The sequence below is a fragment of the Mus caroli genome, chromosome 2 (assembly GCF_900094665.2).
Source record: "Mus caroli chromosome 2, CAROLI_EIJ_v1.1, whole genome shotgun sequence".
In the NCBI taxonomy this organism is placed as follows: domain Eukaryota; kingdom Metazoa; phylum Chordata; class Mammalia; order Rodentia; family Muridae; genus Mus; species Mus caroli.
Window position 1 is genome coordinate 67,786,594 of NC_034571.1, and position 18,113 is coordinate 67,804,706.

At 41.1% G+C, this 18,113-nt stretch overlaps 1 protein-coding gene across 2 annotated transcripts in view; it reads right to left on the bottom strand.

Moving 5' to 3' along the window:
- Ola1 (Obg like ATPase 1) overlaps window positions 1–13,644 on the bottom strand; it is a 124,768-nt gene extending 111,124 nt beyond the window's left edge. Inside the window, exons 1-3 of one of the 2 annotated variants that reach the window (XM_021181910.1) lie at window positions 13,489–13,644; window positions 12,061–12,161; window positions 1,837–1,980 (exon numbers count right to left, since the gene is read on the bottom strand). In XM_021181910.1, coding sequence (XP_021037569.1) covers window positions 1,837–1,980; window positions 12,061–12,161 — 245 coding nt within the window. In that variant the 5' untranslated portion in view covers window positions 13,489–13,644. Of the gene's footprint in view, window positions 1–1,836; window positions 1,981–12,060; window positions 12,162–13,412 lie in introns of both variants that reach the window. The other variant, XM_029474093.1, reaches the window with a different exon arrangement.
- Between the last annotated feature and the right edge of the window lie 4,469 nt (window positions 13,645–18,113).

Here is an 18,113-nt window from a genome sequence, read left to right on the forward strand (position 1 = left end):
CTGGCCTCGAACTCAGAAATCCGCCTGCCTCTGCCTCCCGAGTGCTGGGATTAAAGGCGTGCGCCACCACGCCCCGCTAGAAAGTCATTTTTTAAGTATGCCTTTTATCTTTAATTAGAAAAAAGGAAATCTTATGAAGGCGAAAATAACATAATGCATTATAGGATATGGGGACAAAAAAGCAGATAACATGATGAGAAGTGAAAGCTATCTCTTCTCCCTGTACTCTGACAAAACAGGACTATCTACATCAAGAGGTATATTCTTCTCTACTGTATGCTGACTGTGTACACAGAAGCATGGGATATGTGCTTTTGCTAGAGTATGAATAACTTCCTGTATTATTTCTGAGCATATACACAGGACACCAGCTCTCTCTAACCCTGCCCAGCACTGTAGAGTTGAAGCTGCCTCTCTCCTTATCGTATTTGCCCCTCTCTCCTCCAACACTGAGACTCCTGGTTCCAGTGATCCTCCTTATGTCCCAGTGTGTGCTGAATCCCTCTTTATAGTCCTCCTCTTGACTCCATCAGATCGCCATCTAATTTGCAGACCTCGTTTGTCTCTGGCTATTGTAAGGCTGTGCTTCTGACAACAGGCAGTCCTTGTAGGCCCAGCAGCTGCCATGCTGCCATCTTGCCCCACTGTATTCCCCCCTAGTATAGACCCCTAGTATAGTATAGACTATATGGCCATGTGACACTGCTGAAAATTTCAAAGATATGGAGATACAATAAATCTTTTGAATTTCAAATCTGTTGGTATTAAAGGTATGAATTCCTAAAAAAAAAAAAAAAAATCCTTGTTTTCCTTTACTAAAAAAAATAATAATAATAATAATTGATCAATGGACCTTATGGAAATAAAGAAATTGAACAGAAGCCTATCTTCTGAAGTTCAGAAGGTCAAAATACTACTTGTATGAAAACACAATAGTAGAACTAAGTTAGAACCAGGTGTAGTGGTACACACATTTAATCCCAGCACTCAGAAGGCAGAGCCAAGCTGACCTCTGTAAATGTGAGGCCAACCTGGTCTATCTACACAGTGAGTTCTAGGCCAGCCAAGGCTGTATAGTGAGACCCTGTCTCAAAACCAAAACCAAACAAAATCAGCATTATACAAGCTCACATTCGACCAAGCACAGATCAAAAAAGTATCCACAAGAAAGAAACCACAACTGTAAAGAGTATGCAAGTTGATTTCTTGTCATTTTCCCTATACAATAAATTGTACCTATTTAGATAACAGTTAAGTTACCTGTGTAAGTAAACTAGAGAGGACATGAAATATATAGGAGATGGTACAAAGGCTATAAGCATGAAATAATTACAGCACTTTAGGTGAGCAGCTTTTGATATCTCTAGAGTCTAAGAACCAATTCCCCATTCATGGATACCAAGGAATTACTGATTAGTAAAAATCACCTCAAACAGCTGTAAATTCCAGGCTAAGGCAAGAAGAGTACGGGTTCAAGGCCAGCCTGGGCTACATAGGCAAACCTTGTGTTAAATAAAAAACCAAAAGAAACAAAACTCGTCTAAAAAATTCCACTACCCAGAAATTACTGCCAATAAATTCGAGATTTTCTTTACACACGTCTTCCTATGTATACTGCTTGTATATCCTTACAATATTACATGATGAAATCATCTAACATAAGCTAACTGCATTAACAAAGAAGACCCCCCTGCTTCCTTTTCTATTGTACACTGCTTTTATAATCATCCGAAGTAATGCTGCACTAAGTTTGGAAGAAACTTGATTCTGAACATATCAAATACATATATTTCCCCATCTATGAGCAAATAAGTAATTCTGTAATGTATTCCTTACCTTGCTGGTTTGTGATACTGGCAAAGAAAGTCGAACCTCTCATCTGGCACAGGCACTCTGCTCTCATTAGGATCAATAGTGCAGAATGGGAAGTTTTCTGCTGACGCCTGACTATTAGTTAATACATTGAAGAAGGTAGACTTCCTAAAATAAAGGAAAGCACTTTCAGTCAATTCTTAAATTGCAACAAAAAAAAAAAAAACCACACCTGAGGCTAAATTCAGAGTGCAGTATTTATAAGAACAAATCTGGGAAAGCGGAAGAAACATTTTTACTAACACAAAATATGAGATTTGATAATTTAAGTTTATTGGTTATATTCCCTATTTTAGTCTATTTAGAATTTGAAAAGAATGTTCTCAAAGAACCTTTGAAATAGAAGATATCTGGAGTTCCATATACTGTCACAAAACATATTCTTCCACAATGTACCATTATCATATGCCAGTATCATTTCACCCATATCTAACGTGACTTCCCTAACATGACACACTGAAAGCCAGCACGACTGTTCCCAAAGCATTCCAAATTGAGGAGCGGATACTATTGTCTCTGAAGAAATAGGTCAGAGCTCATGCTAACTTCTAATTTGAGGATTACTGGTAATCCTCAAATATGAATTATAAAAGTAAATATAAGACTTTTTTGCTATATGATTTAAATCAAGGTAAAGGTGCATTCATATGGATAATTTTTCAATTATCTGATACATATCATGATATGTACTCAGAAGATGATGCCAACCCATAGAACAGCCGTCATGCAGAGTTTTTACAAAGTGGAGTAAAGTCTGAAACAAAATGGGACTTTTAAGGATTTTGCTGATTTGCTTTGGACTACTATAGAGACCTCACTATAGTACCTTTCCCTTGCTTCAAAGAGAGGGCACAAGAAATTTAAAGTGAGAATTAATGTTCTACAATGGTTTTTAGAATTGAGGAAGTAGCTAAGGATCAGTCAGTAATTATAAAGCCAGCACTTACAAACTCTGGTTAGATGTGATTATGTAAAAATGTTTGCATATGGACTAAATTTCATAAAACAATACTCAAAAAGTATAATCGTTGCGTTACTATGTGACTTAAAGATGATGATTCTTCCTACCCTCCCCCCACAAAATTTTAAAGTGAAACTGTCTCGTCAAATGAGGTCTAATTATCTTATATTCATCAGGGAAAAAAACCATCTTAACCACAGCACATCAGATTAAACTTTTAAACCAAGGAACCAGTCTTTTTTATTTAATTCTGAGAGCCCTATATAAACAGGATGAAAAGAAAGTAACAATGGAAGCTCATCTTAGTGCTACTAGTAAGAAGTGTGTTTTAACAACAAGATACTGAACGATACCTACCTATCAGTCTTTAAATACTGAGCTTACATCACATTCAGACTAAACATTTCAGAGTCAAGTAGAAACGTGTGCCAAAATAGACACAAATTACTGCTGCTAGCAACACCACTAGTCAAATCAGTGGCTTTCAAATGCCTTGCTGTATTGCATTACAGAGGGTAACAGTGGGCACTGTCAGGCCTATTACAAGATCTACTGGTATTCAAGTCCATGTTCTAAATATGTTCAGATACATGTTATAAAGTCAAGGTTTAGAGATATGGGGCTAGATTCATGCTCAGCTAAACAACTACAAATTAATGGTGACTTCTGAAGGATTTATAGTGGCAACCTGTAACAACCTAGCAGAAGATACCCTGAATGAATGTGTATTGTTGACACCCACATAGCCATGGTAAGTAAAGATCAAGGCTTGAACCCACAGGTAAACTGACAGGCCTGTCCCTACATGGGCCAGGCTCTGTAGGATGGGAAAGCTTTCCTTGGGGGTCCAAGTGCAGAATGACCACTGTGTACAAAAATTAGCCACTACAGCTTCCTCTTCCTGAATGCTTACAGCCTGAGACCCCTGCCCCTGTGCTGAGGTTCCAGGTTTCTGAAGTAGTAGGTGTGACTCCATCAAAACACACGCCCCACCTGACCCCAGCTTCTCCTATCCACATGTGTGTTGTTTCTTTATTGTTCCTGTCCTTTCTTCATTCCCTTGTCACCCCTAGTCAGAGTTCCAGGGCCCAGGCCTTGTGAGACACAGTGCTAGGAACAACTTCAAAGCTCTAGGAATAAAATGAATCAGAGAAAATGACTGGCCTCTTTTATAGAAGTGTCCTTTAAGTTCAGTCTTAGAAAGACAGATGTCATACTACTTAATTTAAAAAGGTATAAGCCGGGCGTGGTGGCACACGCCTTTAATCCCAGCACTCAGAAGGCAGAGGCAGGTGAATTTCTGAGTTCGAGGCCAGCCTGGTCTACAGAGTGAGTTCCAGGACAGCCAGGGCTACACAGAGAAACCCTGTCTCAAAAACCCAAATTAAATAAATAAATAAATAAATAAATAAATAAATAAAATAAAAAGGTATGTATATTTATAAATATATAATCCATTTACATCCAAAAAAGATGGTAAGGCTTGAGCCAGGGAGAAGGCTCAACAAGTAGAGTGGCCTGCCACAGAACCCTGGCAACCTGACTAATTCTGGCACCATTTGTTAAGATGGATGGCAAGAACTTACCCCATAAAGTTGTTCTCTGACCTCTACACACTCACCAGGGCATGCACACACTTCCACACACATACCACATACATATATGTACAATAATACATATTTTAATTTTTAAGAGTATAAAAGAACATAATTTAAAATATTAATATAAAGACACAGAGAGCAGAGACTTTTAAGAGAATCTGCATTTGCATTATGGCCTTTAAATGTCATGCCTATTAAACATGGTCAAGACTTCTCAGAGAAAAAGCCAGTTTCAGATCTGGCACCAAAACACAAACAAACAAACAAACAAAATGTAAGATGAACTGAGTACAGCCTATCAGCCTGCTAGCACCTTCCAGGTTAAGGCAGAAGGATCTTGAGTTTGTTTGCTGTCTCAAACAAACAAGAAACAACAAAAAATAACCTGGAATCTCAACTTTTCCACAAAACAGGAAGAAGCTATTAATAGTCATGGAGCCCTATCAAAATAAATGTATGTCTGCTGTCTCAACTATTTCAGGAAGCTGAGGCAGGAGGATAGCTGATGCCCAGGAGTTAGAAACCAACCTTGATAATACAACATAATCAAGGTTAAAGAGAAAAAGAGAGAAAGGAAAAGCTATTCTGGAGCAATTGAAATGGCTGAGCAGGCAAAGGCCCATCAAGCCAATCAAAATAGCAAACCCATTTTTTTAACAAGTCAAATAATTTTAATATTCATATACTATAAATAAACCTCAAAAATATACTCATTGTCCACATATTAAAGATGCTACGAGAGACTCTGATATCACTCAGTGGCATGTACCATGACAAGACTCTGAATTCAATCCTCAGCATCACAAAAAGAAAAAAAATGTAAACTTTATCATTTAAGCCATATACCGAAATATACACCAGAAGAAACGATTAGGAACATATTCACACTCAACTTGAAACTTGAAAGACAATTCCCCATTTCTATAGACCATCTCATCTTACATAGGTTTCAAATTTAGAAACCCCAGTAATTCTACAGGCACGAAATAGGAAATACAGAAGTAGGAGACAGATGTCTAAAGATTACTGCTGCAGACTTGAGGAAAGCCTAAAGAATCCATGTCTTCCAATTTCTTTGTATGCACAAAACAGAAGAAAGGGGGGGGAGGGGAGAGAGGGAGGGAGGGAAATGAGGAGGAACTAGAAAGTAATTTAAGATTATTACTATGGACTTCAGTGGCAACTTAAGACATTTTTGATCTATTTAAATCTATTCAACCAATGCCTTTTAGAAGCAAAGAATTTAGTTTCAGCCTAAGATTGATGTGTTAAAAACCCATAGGTTTTTATATATACATATACATTTATATCCCATAAGGTTACTATTAAGGCTTAAAACAAGAGAAAGACTCAAAATTATAGCAAGTTCAAACAAGAATGGGCATGAAGGGCTGGAGAACTGGCTTAGGAGTTAACAGCACCTGTTCTGTTCTGTTGCAGAAGACCCGGGTTTGATTCCCAGTACTCACACGTTGGCTCGTGGCATCCAACTATGTGTAACTCCAGGACCAGGGACGCTCCTTTCTCTGTCCTCAATGAGCACAGTGAGCACAGGTATATTTGTACTGCACACACACATACACTCACACACACACACACACATAAAAATAAATAACCTAAACAAAAAATTGGTTTGTACAAAGGACTCTGTCAGCAATAATGAGACTTGAAGAAACACTGTCTAGTGACATATGCCTGTAATCTACAACTCAGGGGGATTTACAAACTAGCCTGAGCTACACAGTGATTTAAGGCCTGCGTGTGCTACAGAGAAAACACTATCTTAGAACAAAACCACAAACAGAAGACAATAACTAGACTTAATGTGTAGGCCTCTACTTAAGACATACAAATTTCACTTTGGAAAAAACATCTTAGTACATCAAAAAAAAATCTAATTGAATAGGTTTTAACTAAAATCTTTATGAAAATTTCAGTAGGTAAGAGAAAATATGAACACTAATGCAAATTTCCACAGCATACTGAATTAACCATTTATACCACACACTCTAGCACAGATAAAGCAGCAGATTTTTCAAACTTTTCTTTCCGTAACTATGGAAAGCCTGCACATGTGGAGGTTAGGGACAATGCCTCCCACCATGTGGGTCCTGGGACTGACTTCAGGCGCCTTTACCTGCTGGGTTACCTCATATATATATATATATATATATATATATATATATATATATATATATATATATATATATTCCCTACCTATTTTGTAAAGGAACCTAAATTCAGTAACACACGCAGGAACAATGATGATACCTAGAGATCAGATCTTTAGTCTCTTAATACCATTCTTGAATTTCAAAGAAGGGGGCAGTCTTCTGGACACAAGACCAGGACAAAAAAGAAAATGGCCTAAAAGTAATTTTTTCCTTTTGTTTTTATATATTTCTTTATTCTGAAAACAGGTGAGAGGCTGGGCCAAAGGTTCACTTGGTAAAGTCCTTGCCATACAAGCAGCGGACCTGAGTTTAGATCTCCCGAGCCCATATGAAGAGTGGGGTGTCCCTTGGCTGTAATCCCAGTGCAGGAGAGGTGGGAACAGCCCTTCTAGCTAGTTCCCCAACACAGTTAAGGGAAGCTAACACAAAACAAACTCAATTTTATTTTTGGAGAATTTTGTCTCATAATATTTATGTGGTCATTTTTTTACCTTAGGGTCTCTTGCTAATATATGGTTTCCAATTTTGTGTTTTTATGGTGTGTCTGTGTATATGTGTGTGTGTGTTTGTATGTGTGTGTGTATGTGTCTCAGTATGTATTCCTGTATATGAACACAAAGTGTTTTCTTTGACTTTTTTTCTGTTTTGTTTTATTCTGGCTTGTTTTGCCTGTTGGACCTCTAAAGAGAGAGAGAGAGAGAGAGAGAGAAGGCATGGAGTTGGATGGGTGGAGGAGGTTGGGAGGAGATAGGAGGAGATAAGGAAGGAGAAACCAGGATCAGGATATATTGTATGAAAAAAATGTATTTTCAAATTTAAAAAAAAAGGTGGAAATCAACTAAGGCAGACACTCTCCCTACATTAACTTCTGGCTTGTGTGTGTGTGTCTGTGTGTGAGTGTGTGTGTGTGTGTGTGTGTATGTGTTTGTGTATTCGTTCTAACCTTCCTTGCAACTAAATACTGCAGTTTAAAGGAAAATGCTGCTAGATTATTTGATACTTTGGGTAACCAACTGTAGGGAATTCATAGCAACCTAGGCCATAGGAAAAGGTCACAATTCTAGGGACTGCTGAGCTATACGCTGAGAAGAATCGGGGTTCCCTAAGACTATCATACAGAAGGTCCACTATGACTAAAGAACCCATTTTTGACTACAAAATGCACTTTTATTTTATTGTGTGCAAAACAAACAAACCAAGGTTATATAGAATAGTCTAACCTCCATAACTCAGTCTAATGCTACACAAGAAGATCTATCCTTGATACAAGTCTAAAACTCTAAGTAGTTTCCCCCAAGAGCTTCTAAACCTTACATTAACAATAACACACTGGTCTAACTAAAGGCAATTTACAAAGGACCGCTGAGGTAAAAAACAGAAGTAGAAACCAAGTTGCCATACTCTTACCATGATACTCTTTTTTCTGCATTAAAACATGTCTCTTTATCACTAAGCCTACATACAGTTATCAAAGATTATCCTATTCACAAATAATTACTACCTTACATAAGTAATTATTGGGTTTTCACTATTTACTAACACCAGTCTAGGCACTAGAAATATGTCAATAAACAGGAACAACACAATCACTTCCTTTTTGGACTGAAAGTCTAACCATGGATGCTAAATAGCTAATTCAATGTACAACACTCAGAACAGAGACTTGCAGATAGTACTGTTCAGTAAGTACCAGATTAGCTTTCTGGGCAAAGGTATTTACTCCTGTAGTCCTAGCATTCCGTAGGCTCAGGCAGTAAGATCCTTGGGAACTCAAGGACAGCTTGGGCTACCTAGTATTCTACATCAGCATGGGCTACAGAACAAGACTGTCACAAATGACACATGACATCAGATAATGGCACATGCCTTTAATCCCAGCATTCAAGAGGTAGAAGCAGGAAATCTCTGTGGGTTTGAGGCTAGCCTGGTCTACAGAGTGAATTCCAGAACAGCCAGGGCTACATACTGAGACCCCACATCAAAAAACAAACAAAAATATAAAAAACAGCTTAGCTATGAATATGACCATTTAGTTTCTAGTAATTAGCAGATACATACTAAAAAAGCAAGTTTACTTAACTCTCTAATATCACGAGATTCTTCAGATGGTTTCTGCCTGGTTAGTTTTATGCCAACTTGACACAAGCTGGAGCCACCTGAGAGGAAGGGACTTCAATTGAAAAACTGCCTCTATAACTGTAAGCAAGACTGCACAGTATTTTCTTAATTAGTGTTTGACAGGGGTGGGCCCAGCTCACTGTGAGTGGGGACATGCCTGGGTAGGTGGTCCTTGGTTCTACAAAAAAGCAAGCTGAGCAAAGCCATCTAAAGCAGGCCAGTAAGCAGCACCCCTGCATGGTCCCTGCATCAGCTCCCGCCTCCAGGTTCCCATCTAGTTTGTGTTCACACTGGCTTCTCTCAGTAGACTGCGATTCAGAATACATAACCCAAGTAAACCCTTTCCTCCATAAGTTGGTTTTGGTCGTGGTAGTTCATCAGCACGGCAGCAACCCTAACTAGAACAATTTCTAAATTGACTGCCCTTATTGCAACCAGTGGACTATCCTTAAGAAAACTACCCCGAACCTCCAATCTATTTCCTGTAAACCCATCCAAAGCTAGACAGATCTAACTGGCCTTTCTTGCTCAGGAATCTGTACAACAGAATAAGTATCCCAGATAAGAATCATGCAGGTCAAGAGCTGGTGTAGCTGAGTTCCACGTGGAATGACTGATCCACGCCTGCCTCACCTGAGCTCTTAGCCTTCTGATATCTAGCTGTTCGCTCCTTCAATTCTTCCAGTAATCCTCTTTTTTGTTTAAAAGATTTGTGTTTCATACAGTCAACTCTACCTGATACAGTTTAAAGAAAGATCATTCTATAAAAAAATGAATTTTACAACCAAACACAATTGCCAAAATTGAGTAAACTACTGCATTAAAATAAATGAATTTTCACGTAAGCCCTGAATTAAATCTTCTGGACCTTCTTATCAAAAATGAGAGAATTCAAGCCGGCAGGACAGCTAAGCAAGTAAAAATACCATCCACCAAGTCTGATGGGCTGCATTCAACCCCCTAAACCTAAGCCCACATGATGGGAGAACTACCTTCCACAAGTTGTCCTCTAATCTCCAATATTTGTGTCATCACCCACAAACAAAATAAATAAAATGTAATTCAAGGGGCTGGAGAAATAGTTCAGTGGTTGAGAGCACTGGCTGCTTTCCTAGAGAATTGGGGTTCAATCCCCAGCACCCACATGACAGCTCACAACTGCCTGAGACCTGACACCCTCATACAGTCATGAATGCAGACAAAACAATGACAGCAACAACAACAACAAAAACAAAAACCAAGGCATATAAAAATGTAATTCAAAATATTTTTAAATGTTATTGTGTTTAACATACCCCAGTAAAACTGAAGAGGAGGACTACTTTGAAGCTGAAAGTACTAATCACTATATTCTATTCTGTAACCCCCAAAAGACTTACACTAAAATAACACTTAGGATTTCAGATAGCCCTTTTCAATTAGTCCCATCTGAAGTAGAGATGGTGTGAATACACGGATTCCAAAGAGACGAATGCTAATATCTAAAATCCTTCTACTGGGGCAGAAAAACTCCCTGCAAACATTATGATCAGATCTTTGCTCTCAACTTACTGGCAGTACCCTACAATACTTGGCTTGATTATTTGTTTTGCTATATTTATATTTCCACTCTTTATTATTACTCTACAAGTAGACTTTAGCACAGAAGGAAGCCCCTTCAAACTATAACCCACTCTAGAAGAGGCTGAAATTCAGATAACCACACTTGTTCATGTCTTATACTTCAAGAATCCCAGAGCCGGGCATGGTGGCGCACGCCTTTAATCCCAGCACTCGGGAGGCAGAGGCAGGCGGATTTCTGAGTTCGAGGCCAGCCTGGTCTACAAAGTGAGTGCCAGGACAGCCAGGGCTACACAGAGAAACCCTGTCTCGAAAAATCAAAAAAAAAAAAAAGAATCCCAGAACTGGGAAGCTTGAGCACACCGTGCTGCAGTCACTGAGGACTTTGTAACAGGAGCTCCAGCAGGCACACAGAGCACCACAGTTGTTTTATATACCCCTGATGTAAACATCTAAAAGTACATCCCAAAATGCCCCAGTGAGCATCATAAACCCATGCTGTATCTATTACCTTAATCACTGAGAGAGAGACAGAGAGACAGAGAGACAGAGAGAGAGATTGATTGATTGATTGCTTGACTGACTGAATCTTGGTTCTGAGAAGAGGTTTTTCTGTAGCCCAAGCTAGCCTCAATCTCACAGGACTGCTCTTGCATTAGCCCCCAAAGTGCTAGGATAAAGATGTGAAGTGCCATGCCTGGCTAAGATAGTTTAAAAAAATGAAAAGAACCGGGTGTGTAGGCACACACCTTTAATCCCAGCACTTGGGATGCAGAGGCAGGTGGATTTCTGAGTTCGAGGCCAGCCTGGTCTACAAAGTGAGTGCCAGGACAGCCAGGGCTACACAGAGAAACCCAGTCTCAAAAAACCAAAAAAAAAACAAACAAGAAAGTAACCAACACTGAACATTTAAGTTACATGTGTACACAATTGTAAGATTAATCCCACATAATATCTTCTATCATTGTCTTCTGTGCAACTATATGGTATGTATGTATGGTTAACTTTAAAGACATGATAAAACCCTGTACTTTGTTTTCAGAATTCCCAAGTTTAAACACCTTTTGTGTGCACACATGCGTGGCATCCATGTGCCTGTTCAGATGTGTGCAGACACAGGTGCATGCGTGTGTGCTCATGGCAGCCCAATGCTGGGGTCAAGTGTCTTCCTCAGCTGCACACCACCTCACGTATAAAGCAGGGTCTGCTGCTGAACTCGGAGCTCACCACTGTGGCTAGACTGGCTTGCCAGCGTGTTCTGTGGATTCCGTTTTGGCTTTTAAATCTGCAGAAACAGGAACCCTTTACCTACCTTCTAACAAAATATTCAAAGCAGTTACTTCTTTCTCCAGTAAAATCTCACCTGCCAGATAACCCTCTGCTCTCAAGAGCTTTTAAAAAAGGTTTTTAAAACTATTTCCTACACTGTCCTACTGTGAGGTTGCTAGTAACACCCTAGGTAGGAAGTACAGCCCAAGCAAACAGAATATTATGCTTCTCCTAACTTTTCAAGCAACTGTAGCTGATTTACCTCATTAATATTTTAACTCTCACGGCATCTTCCTGAGTTTAGCAAAACAATGTAAATAACTCACTCCAATGTGTGCAAAAAAATTAAAATCAAGTATATAAACACATGTAAGTTAACATCTAGTTTTGTAACAATATTCTAGCCCCTTCAATTTGAATTCTTATTGCCTTGTGAGTTTCTATTTCTATAACAGGACACAAAGTTTACAAAATCAAAATAAGAAAAGTCCCAATTTCTACTTACCCAACATTCGGCAATCCAACGATACCAATTTTCAATGAGGTTCCAAATCTTCCAATAATTGGAGGTGGCTTAATTCCATCTCCTCCCTTTTTCGGGGGCATCTAAAATATCAAAATGAACTTTTAAGACTCCCCCTATAAACAAAACACATGTCTGTATACAGAATATATTACTGGGTAGTAGACAAGAAAACCTACTGTATACACCAATCCACAACTAAAATATGGGCAAAACCCATACTTTTTTTGAGGGGAGGGTCTCTGTAAACAAATCTGATTCTAAAATTTGTACATGCATCACTTCTGAGTAGTCCCAGAAACACTGCAGCAGCAGGAATCAAAGATAAACATAAAACTTAGTTCCAATCCTCCATGCTGGCTGCGGACAACCGCCTTCTTAACCTGTCATAGTATTTGAAGGAAAGCATTTGGAAGCAGGAGCAGAGACAGAAGTCAAAGGAAGCCCATTACAGAAACACCAGCAACCAAGTCACCAATCATTCCTCCACCACTTGGAACCCACCACTCTCCACAACTCAGCGTTCACCACACTGATGGTCACCACTAGGCCTGGAGGGCCTTCGAAGCCAGACCTTTTTGCCTTTGACACTGTAGGTAAGCTAACCGTCAGTCCTTATTAAACAGTTTTTGAAACCCACACTCTACACTGGATACTTTGAAGGCACTCACCTTGTTGTGGCTTTTCAAGATCCAACCAAGAGCCTTCATGTATGCTAAAAGCAATACCAGTAGGCTATATACAGCCCCATTTCAAATACTTTCAACCTTTTGATTGACAAGTCCAAACTTTCTGTCTTTTCTTGCTTGTCCTGGCTCCAAGGTCCACTGTGCAAAATTGATCTCACTTTTAACACTGCAACAGGAACCTACGAGGAACTGCAACCTTGCGCGTCTTAGAACCTGGAAACTAAAACTGTCCCTGCCTTCTGGCTGGTTGGACCTCCTAGAGCCACGCTGCTCCTCCCTCCTTCTCCCCACTCCGCCCGCTCCAGAAGTGATACTCCAACATGTAATCCCAGACCGGGAGGCCAAGGATCTCCCTTTTTGGGGATCCTGACACCTGTTCCGGGCCTCCAATGAACAGCTGCATGGGGAGAGCCCGTCCAGTCCTGGGGCCTACAAGGGGTGACCTACAAGGGGTGCCCCCGCAGTCCAGCCAAGCAGGACCCCCGCACACCACCCTTCCCCTCCTGACCCGGCATTGGCGTCCCGCCCTGAGGCAAGACTTTCCCCTAGACTGCGGCGAGGGCCAATCTCGTGGCCGCGCGGCCTAGTCCGAGGGTGCCTCATTCATCCACATGCCCCAAGCTGTCCGCTGCCCTCAGCCCGTACCGGCGGCCGGTCTCCGGCCTAGCGCCAGCCTCGGAACCACTGGCCCGGGAGCCCACGGGCTCCTTCGGGGACTCACCGTGCACCGGGCTAACGATCGCACGGGGTCCCGGACTGCAAAGACCGGTGTCGCCGGCAGCCGGAGGTGGGGAAGAAGGCGGAGAGAGCGCAAGCCCGGCCCTCCGCGGAGCCGCACGCACGACGGCAGAGGCGACGGAACGGGCGGGCCGGGGCGGCACCTGTGCGCAGGCCACGCCCCCACAGGGTCACGCCCATTGGCCCGGATGCCCGGGCCCGGATGGGCGGGGCCTGCGAGGAGGAGGGCGCTCAGCCGCACTGGGTTTCTGCGTCTCTCTACACGTGGGCTTCCACCGAGCCTCCAGGTTTCTTTCAGCTCCATTGCTCTGGTTCCGGGCTCCTGCTTCGTCTGGGATCTCTCTTGTCCCTAACTGATCGTGCCCAGATCAGCCTTCGCTACCTGCACGGAGCCGCCCTTCTCCCCTTTCCAGTAACTTCTTTCAGATGGGTTAATGGTGAGAGGCCATTAAACTTTCTTCAAGGGAAAAATGGACCAAGGAAAATTTCGGATCCAAGACGCACTTAACAGCCACAGAAGTGCATAAAACATTTAAAGAGTCATCATGTTCTTCCTCTGCGAGGTTAAGAACTATGAGAAGGAAACATGATTTCTTCCTGGTTCTAAAATGAGACTACTGCGATCCATCTCACGAGGTTATTGGTAGGATTAAATCAAATAATATGTATAAAGTCACCTTCTAACTTCACTATGAGCTCCACTGGGACAAAAAGGTGTTTATTAGGTTTTCTCCAATGACTTTCAAGTATTTGTTACAGTGAATGTCCAGAAATTATAATTTTTTTTTCAAACATACCAGTTGCAAATAAAAGGAAAGAGTGTGAATTGGTGTCTAATCCCCAATTTGCAGATGACAGAATAGTATCAGAAAAGTATCAGGCAAAGTTACACAACTAAACTAGTGACAGAAGACACATGTCAAACCCTGATCTCTCTGCAAAAATCTGAGTTGTTTATTTTTTAATTATGTTTATTGCCTATTGTATGTGTGCTTGTGTGGATTAGCTCTTGTATACAACAGTTCTAGTGAAGTCAAAGAACAGCTTGGAGTCAGTTCTTTCGTACTTTGCAGGTTCTAAGAATGAAACTCAGATTCATAAGGCTTAGCAGCAAGCACCTCTCCGGACTGAGCCATCTCACAGATCTAGATAGAACTGATCACTTTCTGTCAGAAACTTTTTTGAATGGTGTGACTGACAAGCAACAGCTGAGCCACTGTTTGTAATAAAATTGCATTAAGGTTTTTCTGTCACCCCGTGAGAGTGATCTTAGGAAAGCTTTAGAGCTCTTTTGATAAATTTTAAAGACAGGGTCTTTGTCTTTAGTTTTGCTATTGGTTAAAGATCGTTACTGTCAGAGCAGTCACGTAAGTCCTTACTTTATACAGTTACTAATGCACTACACACTCAGCCTAGTATCCTTGTCATCAATGTATGTGTAAAATAGACCCCAGGGATAAGCAGTACACAGCTTGTAGCTGCCATCGAGCTAATGCACACAAACAGCACAGAGGTCTGACACATTCAAAAATAACACTATTTTCAATTACTCTGATTTCCCCCCACACACACACATATCATGGCTTTATTATGTAGCTGTGCCTTCCTCTGCTCTCATCCCCTAGCTAACAACCAAAAGCCAACTGTAGCTCTAGACACCACTAAAATGTTAGGGGTAGAAGAGGAGGAAGCATGTCATCTAGTGGACCCCTAGGAAAAACAGGCAGCATGTCTCAGAAGCCTCTAGCTGACATCTTCTGTTTCACTGGGCAAAACTAGGTGGATCCTTCATGAGTCACAGGTGAGGGGTGTTTGGAGTGTGGCGGTGCTAGGCAACAAGATAAATGAGTTACGTGCAAGGCAGGATAGAATAAGACAGCACAAGATTGCCTAATTTTCTTCAGAATGACATGATTTAAAACTTGGCAATTAAGCCGGACATGGTGGCACATACCTTTAATCCCAGCACTCGGGAGGCAGAGGCATGGGGATTTCTGAGTTCGAGGCCAGCCTGGTCTACAAAGTGAGTTCCAGAACAGCCAGGGCTATACAGAGAAACCCTGTCTCGAAAAACCAAAAAAANAAAAAAAAAAAAAAAAAAAAAAAAAACTTGGCAATTAGTTATTTCTGGAATTTTCCATATAATAAAACCATGGAAAGTAAAACCACAAGTAAGGGCATGGGGCTATAGTACTAGAATCACCATGTCCCATTTAGGGGTATAATGGCTCAGTGGACCCAGGTTCGATTCCCAGTACCCACTTGATAGGTCAAAACTGTAACTCTGGTCCCATAGAATCCAATGCCTTCTTCTAGCCTCTGAGGGCATCAGACAGCCATACGGTGCACAGACATCTAGACATAACACCCATGTACATCAAAACAAAACTTAGAGGAAAAAAATTCTTCCCTTTTAAAAAAATATATGTATATGTTTAGGTAGGTGTGTGTATGTGTACATGATGTGTGTATGAAGGCCAAAGATTAGCCACCTTTTTTTTTTTTTTTTGGACAGAATATCTTACTGGGACCTGGGGCTCACTCATCAGGCAAGGCTGGCTAACCAGTGAGCCCTGGTCTTCCTGACGCCACATTCCCACCACAGGGATTATGAACACATAACCTCCATGCCTGGCTTTTTGTATGGGTACTGAGGATCAGACTCAGGCTCATCCTTGCACATCGCATATTTTACCAAGTGAGCCACCTCCCAGCCCTTCTCTTTCAAAGACATAGTCCCACTGTTTAGACCAGGCTGGCCTCAAACTCATAGTCTACTTACCTCGGCTACCTGAGTGTTGGGATTACAGATATGCAACACCGTATTTACATAGACTGCCCTCAAGCCTTGCTGTTTGTAGCACATGAACTTTCTGCCCATAACATATTGGACCTGGGATCTCAAATCCAAGCTGAAGAAATCAAGATTCTTTTCCTTTCTGGAAGTTGGAGTCAAGCCATAATAACAAATGCTATTGGTTGCTTAAAGGAGAACATAAAATCGGGGCTAAGGACTATGTTAGGCACTTTTTTTTTTTTTTAACAGAAGGCTATTCTAAAGAAAGAAAAATAAGGCAGAAAAGGGTCAAGCAATCATAAGATGGTCCTGGAGAAACTGAAAGAGGAGAGAGCAATCACAAGTTCTAAGTGTCCAATTCCAATTGTCTAATCCATCGAATGGCCTGTTTACTTTTTAACCCCAGGCTCTCTGATAACCTTGCTTTCTGCCGAGAGCTTCCATTTTCTGTTTAAATTGGTTTACAGTGGATTTCTAATAGCCAAGCAGTATTTGCAGTGGCCAAGGCAGACAAGAACTTATAGCCTCCTAAGAACTATCATAATGTATGTCGGAGGCACGTCATCCCTCTTACCTGCAGTCTTATACTATACAACAGTTTCCCAGAGTGTGCTCTGTGTAACTGGGATTCTCCAAGAAGCTCTGTTGAATAAGGGATGCAGGATCAGATGAGTTCCAGCAGCACTACATAATCTTTTGGGAGACTGATATAATACTTTAGACAATGATTGGTTTTGTTGTTTTAGGATTGGTATAAAAATACCTCCATTTTTATTTTACTTATTGTATGTGTTTGCGTGTTTTGCCTGTATGTTTGTTGTCTTAGTTAGGGTTTTACTGCTGTGAACAGACACCATGACCAAGGCAACTCTTATAAGGACAACTCTTATAAATTGGAGCTGGCTTACAGGTTCAGAGGTTCAGTCCATTATCATCAAGTCAGGAACATGGCAGCATCCAGGCAGACATGGTGCAGAAGAAGCTGAGAGTTCTACATCTTCATCTGAAGGCTGCTAGTGGAAGACTGCTTCCAGGCAGTTAGGATGAGGGTCTTAAAGCCCACACCCACAGTGACACACCTACTCTAACAGGGCCACACCTTTTAAATAGTGTACTCCCTGGGCCAAGCATATACAAATCATTATATATGTCTATGTACCACATGTATGCCTGCGGCCCACAGAGGCCAGGAAACAGTGTCAGACCCATCTCCTGGGGCTGGAGTTTATGGATGGTTGTGGGCTGGCATGTCGATACTAAAAATTGAACCCCTGCCCACTGGAAGAGCAGCCAGTACATGCTTTTAACTGCTGAGACATCTACCCAGACCCATAAACAAACAAACAAACCCAAAAACCAAAACTCACCTATTAAATCTCAAAAGCTGGCTCAGCAAGTAAAGACACCATCAAGCCGGACCACTTGAGTTTGATCCTCAGAATTCTCATGGTCAAAGCAGAGAACCAGCTTCCATAACTTATCTTGTGCCCACTACACACATGTGCACACACATGCTCATATGTGGACATAACACATGAGAATAAGCATCAAGATGTGGTAGCACATGACTTTAATTTCAGCACTCAAGAGGCAGAGAGATCCCTATAAACTCATGATCAGCTTGATCTATTCAGCCAGTTCCTGGCCAGGCATGGATTCATAGTGAGAGCCTGCCTCAGAAAAAAAGAGAAAGAGAAGAAAGAAGCTGTCAGGAAGAAACAATATTCAGGGAACTTGAGTCAGAAGAGCCATTCCAAAAGCACTGTGTAAGTCCAAGTCTATAACATTGTGGAAAGGCACAAAGGAAGAAG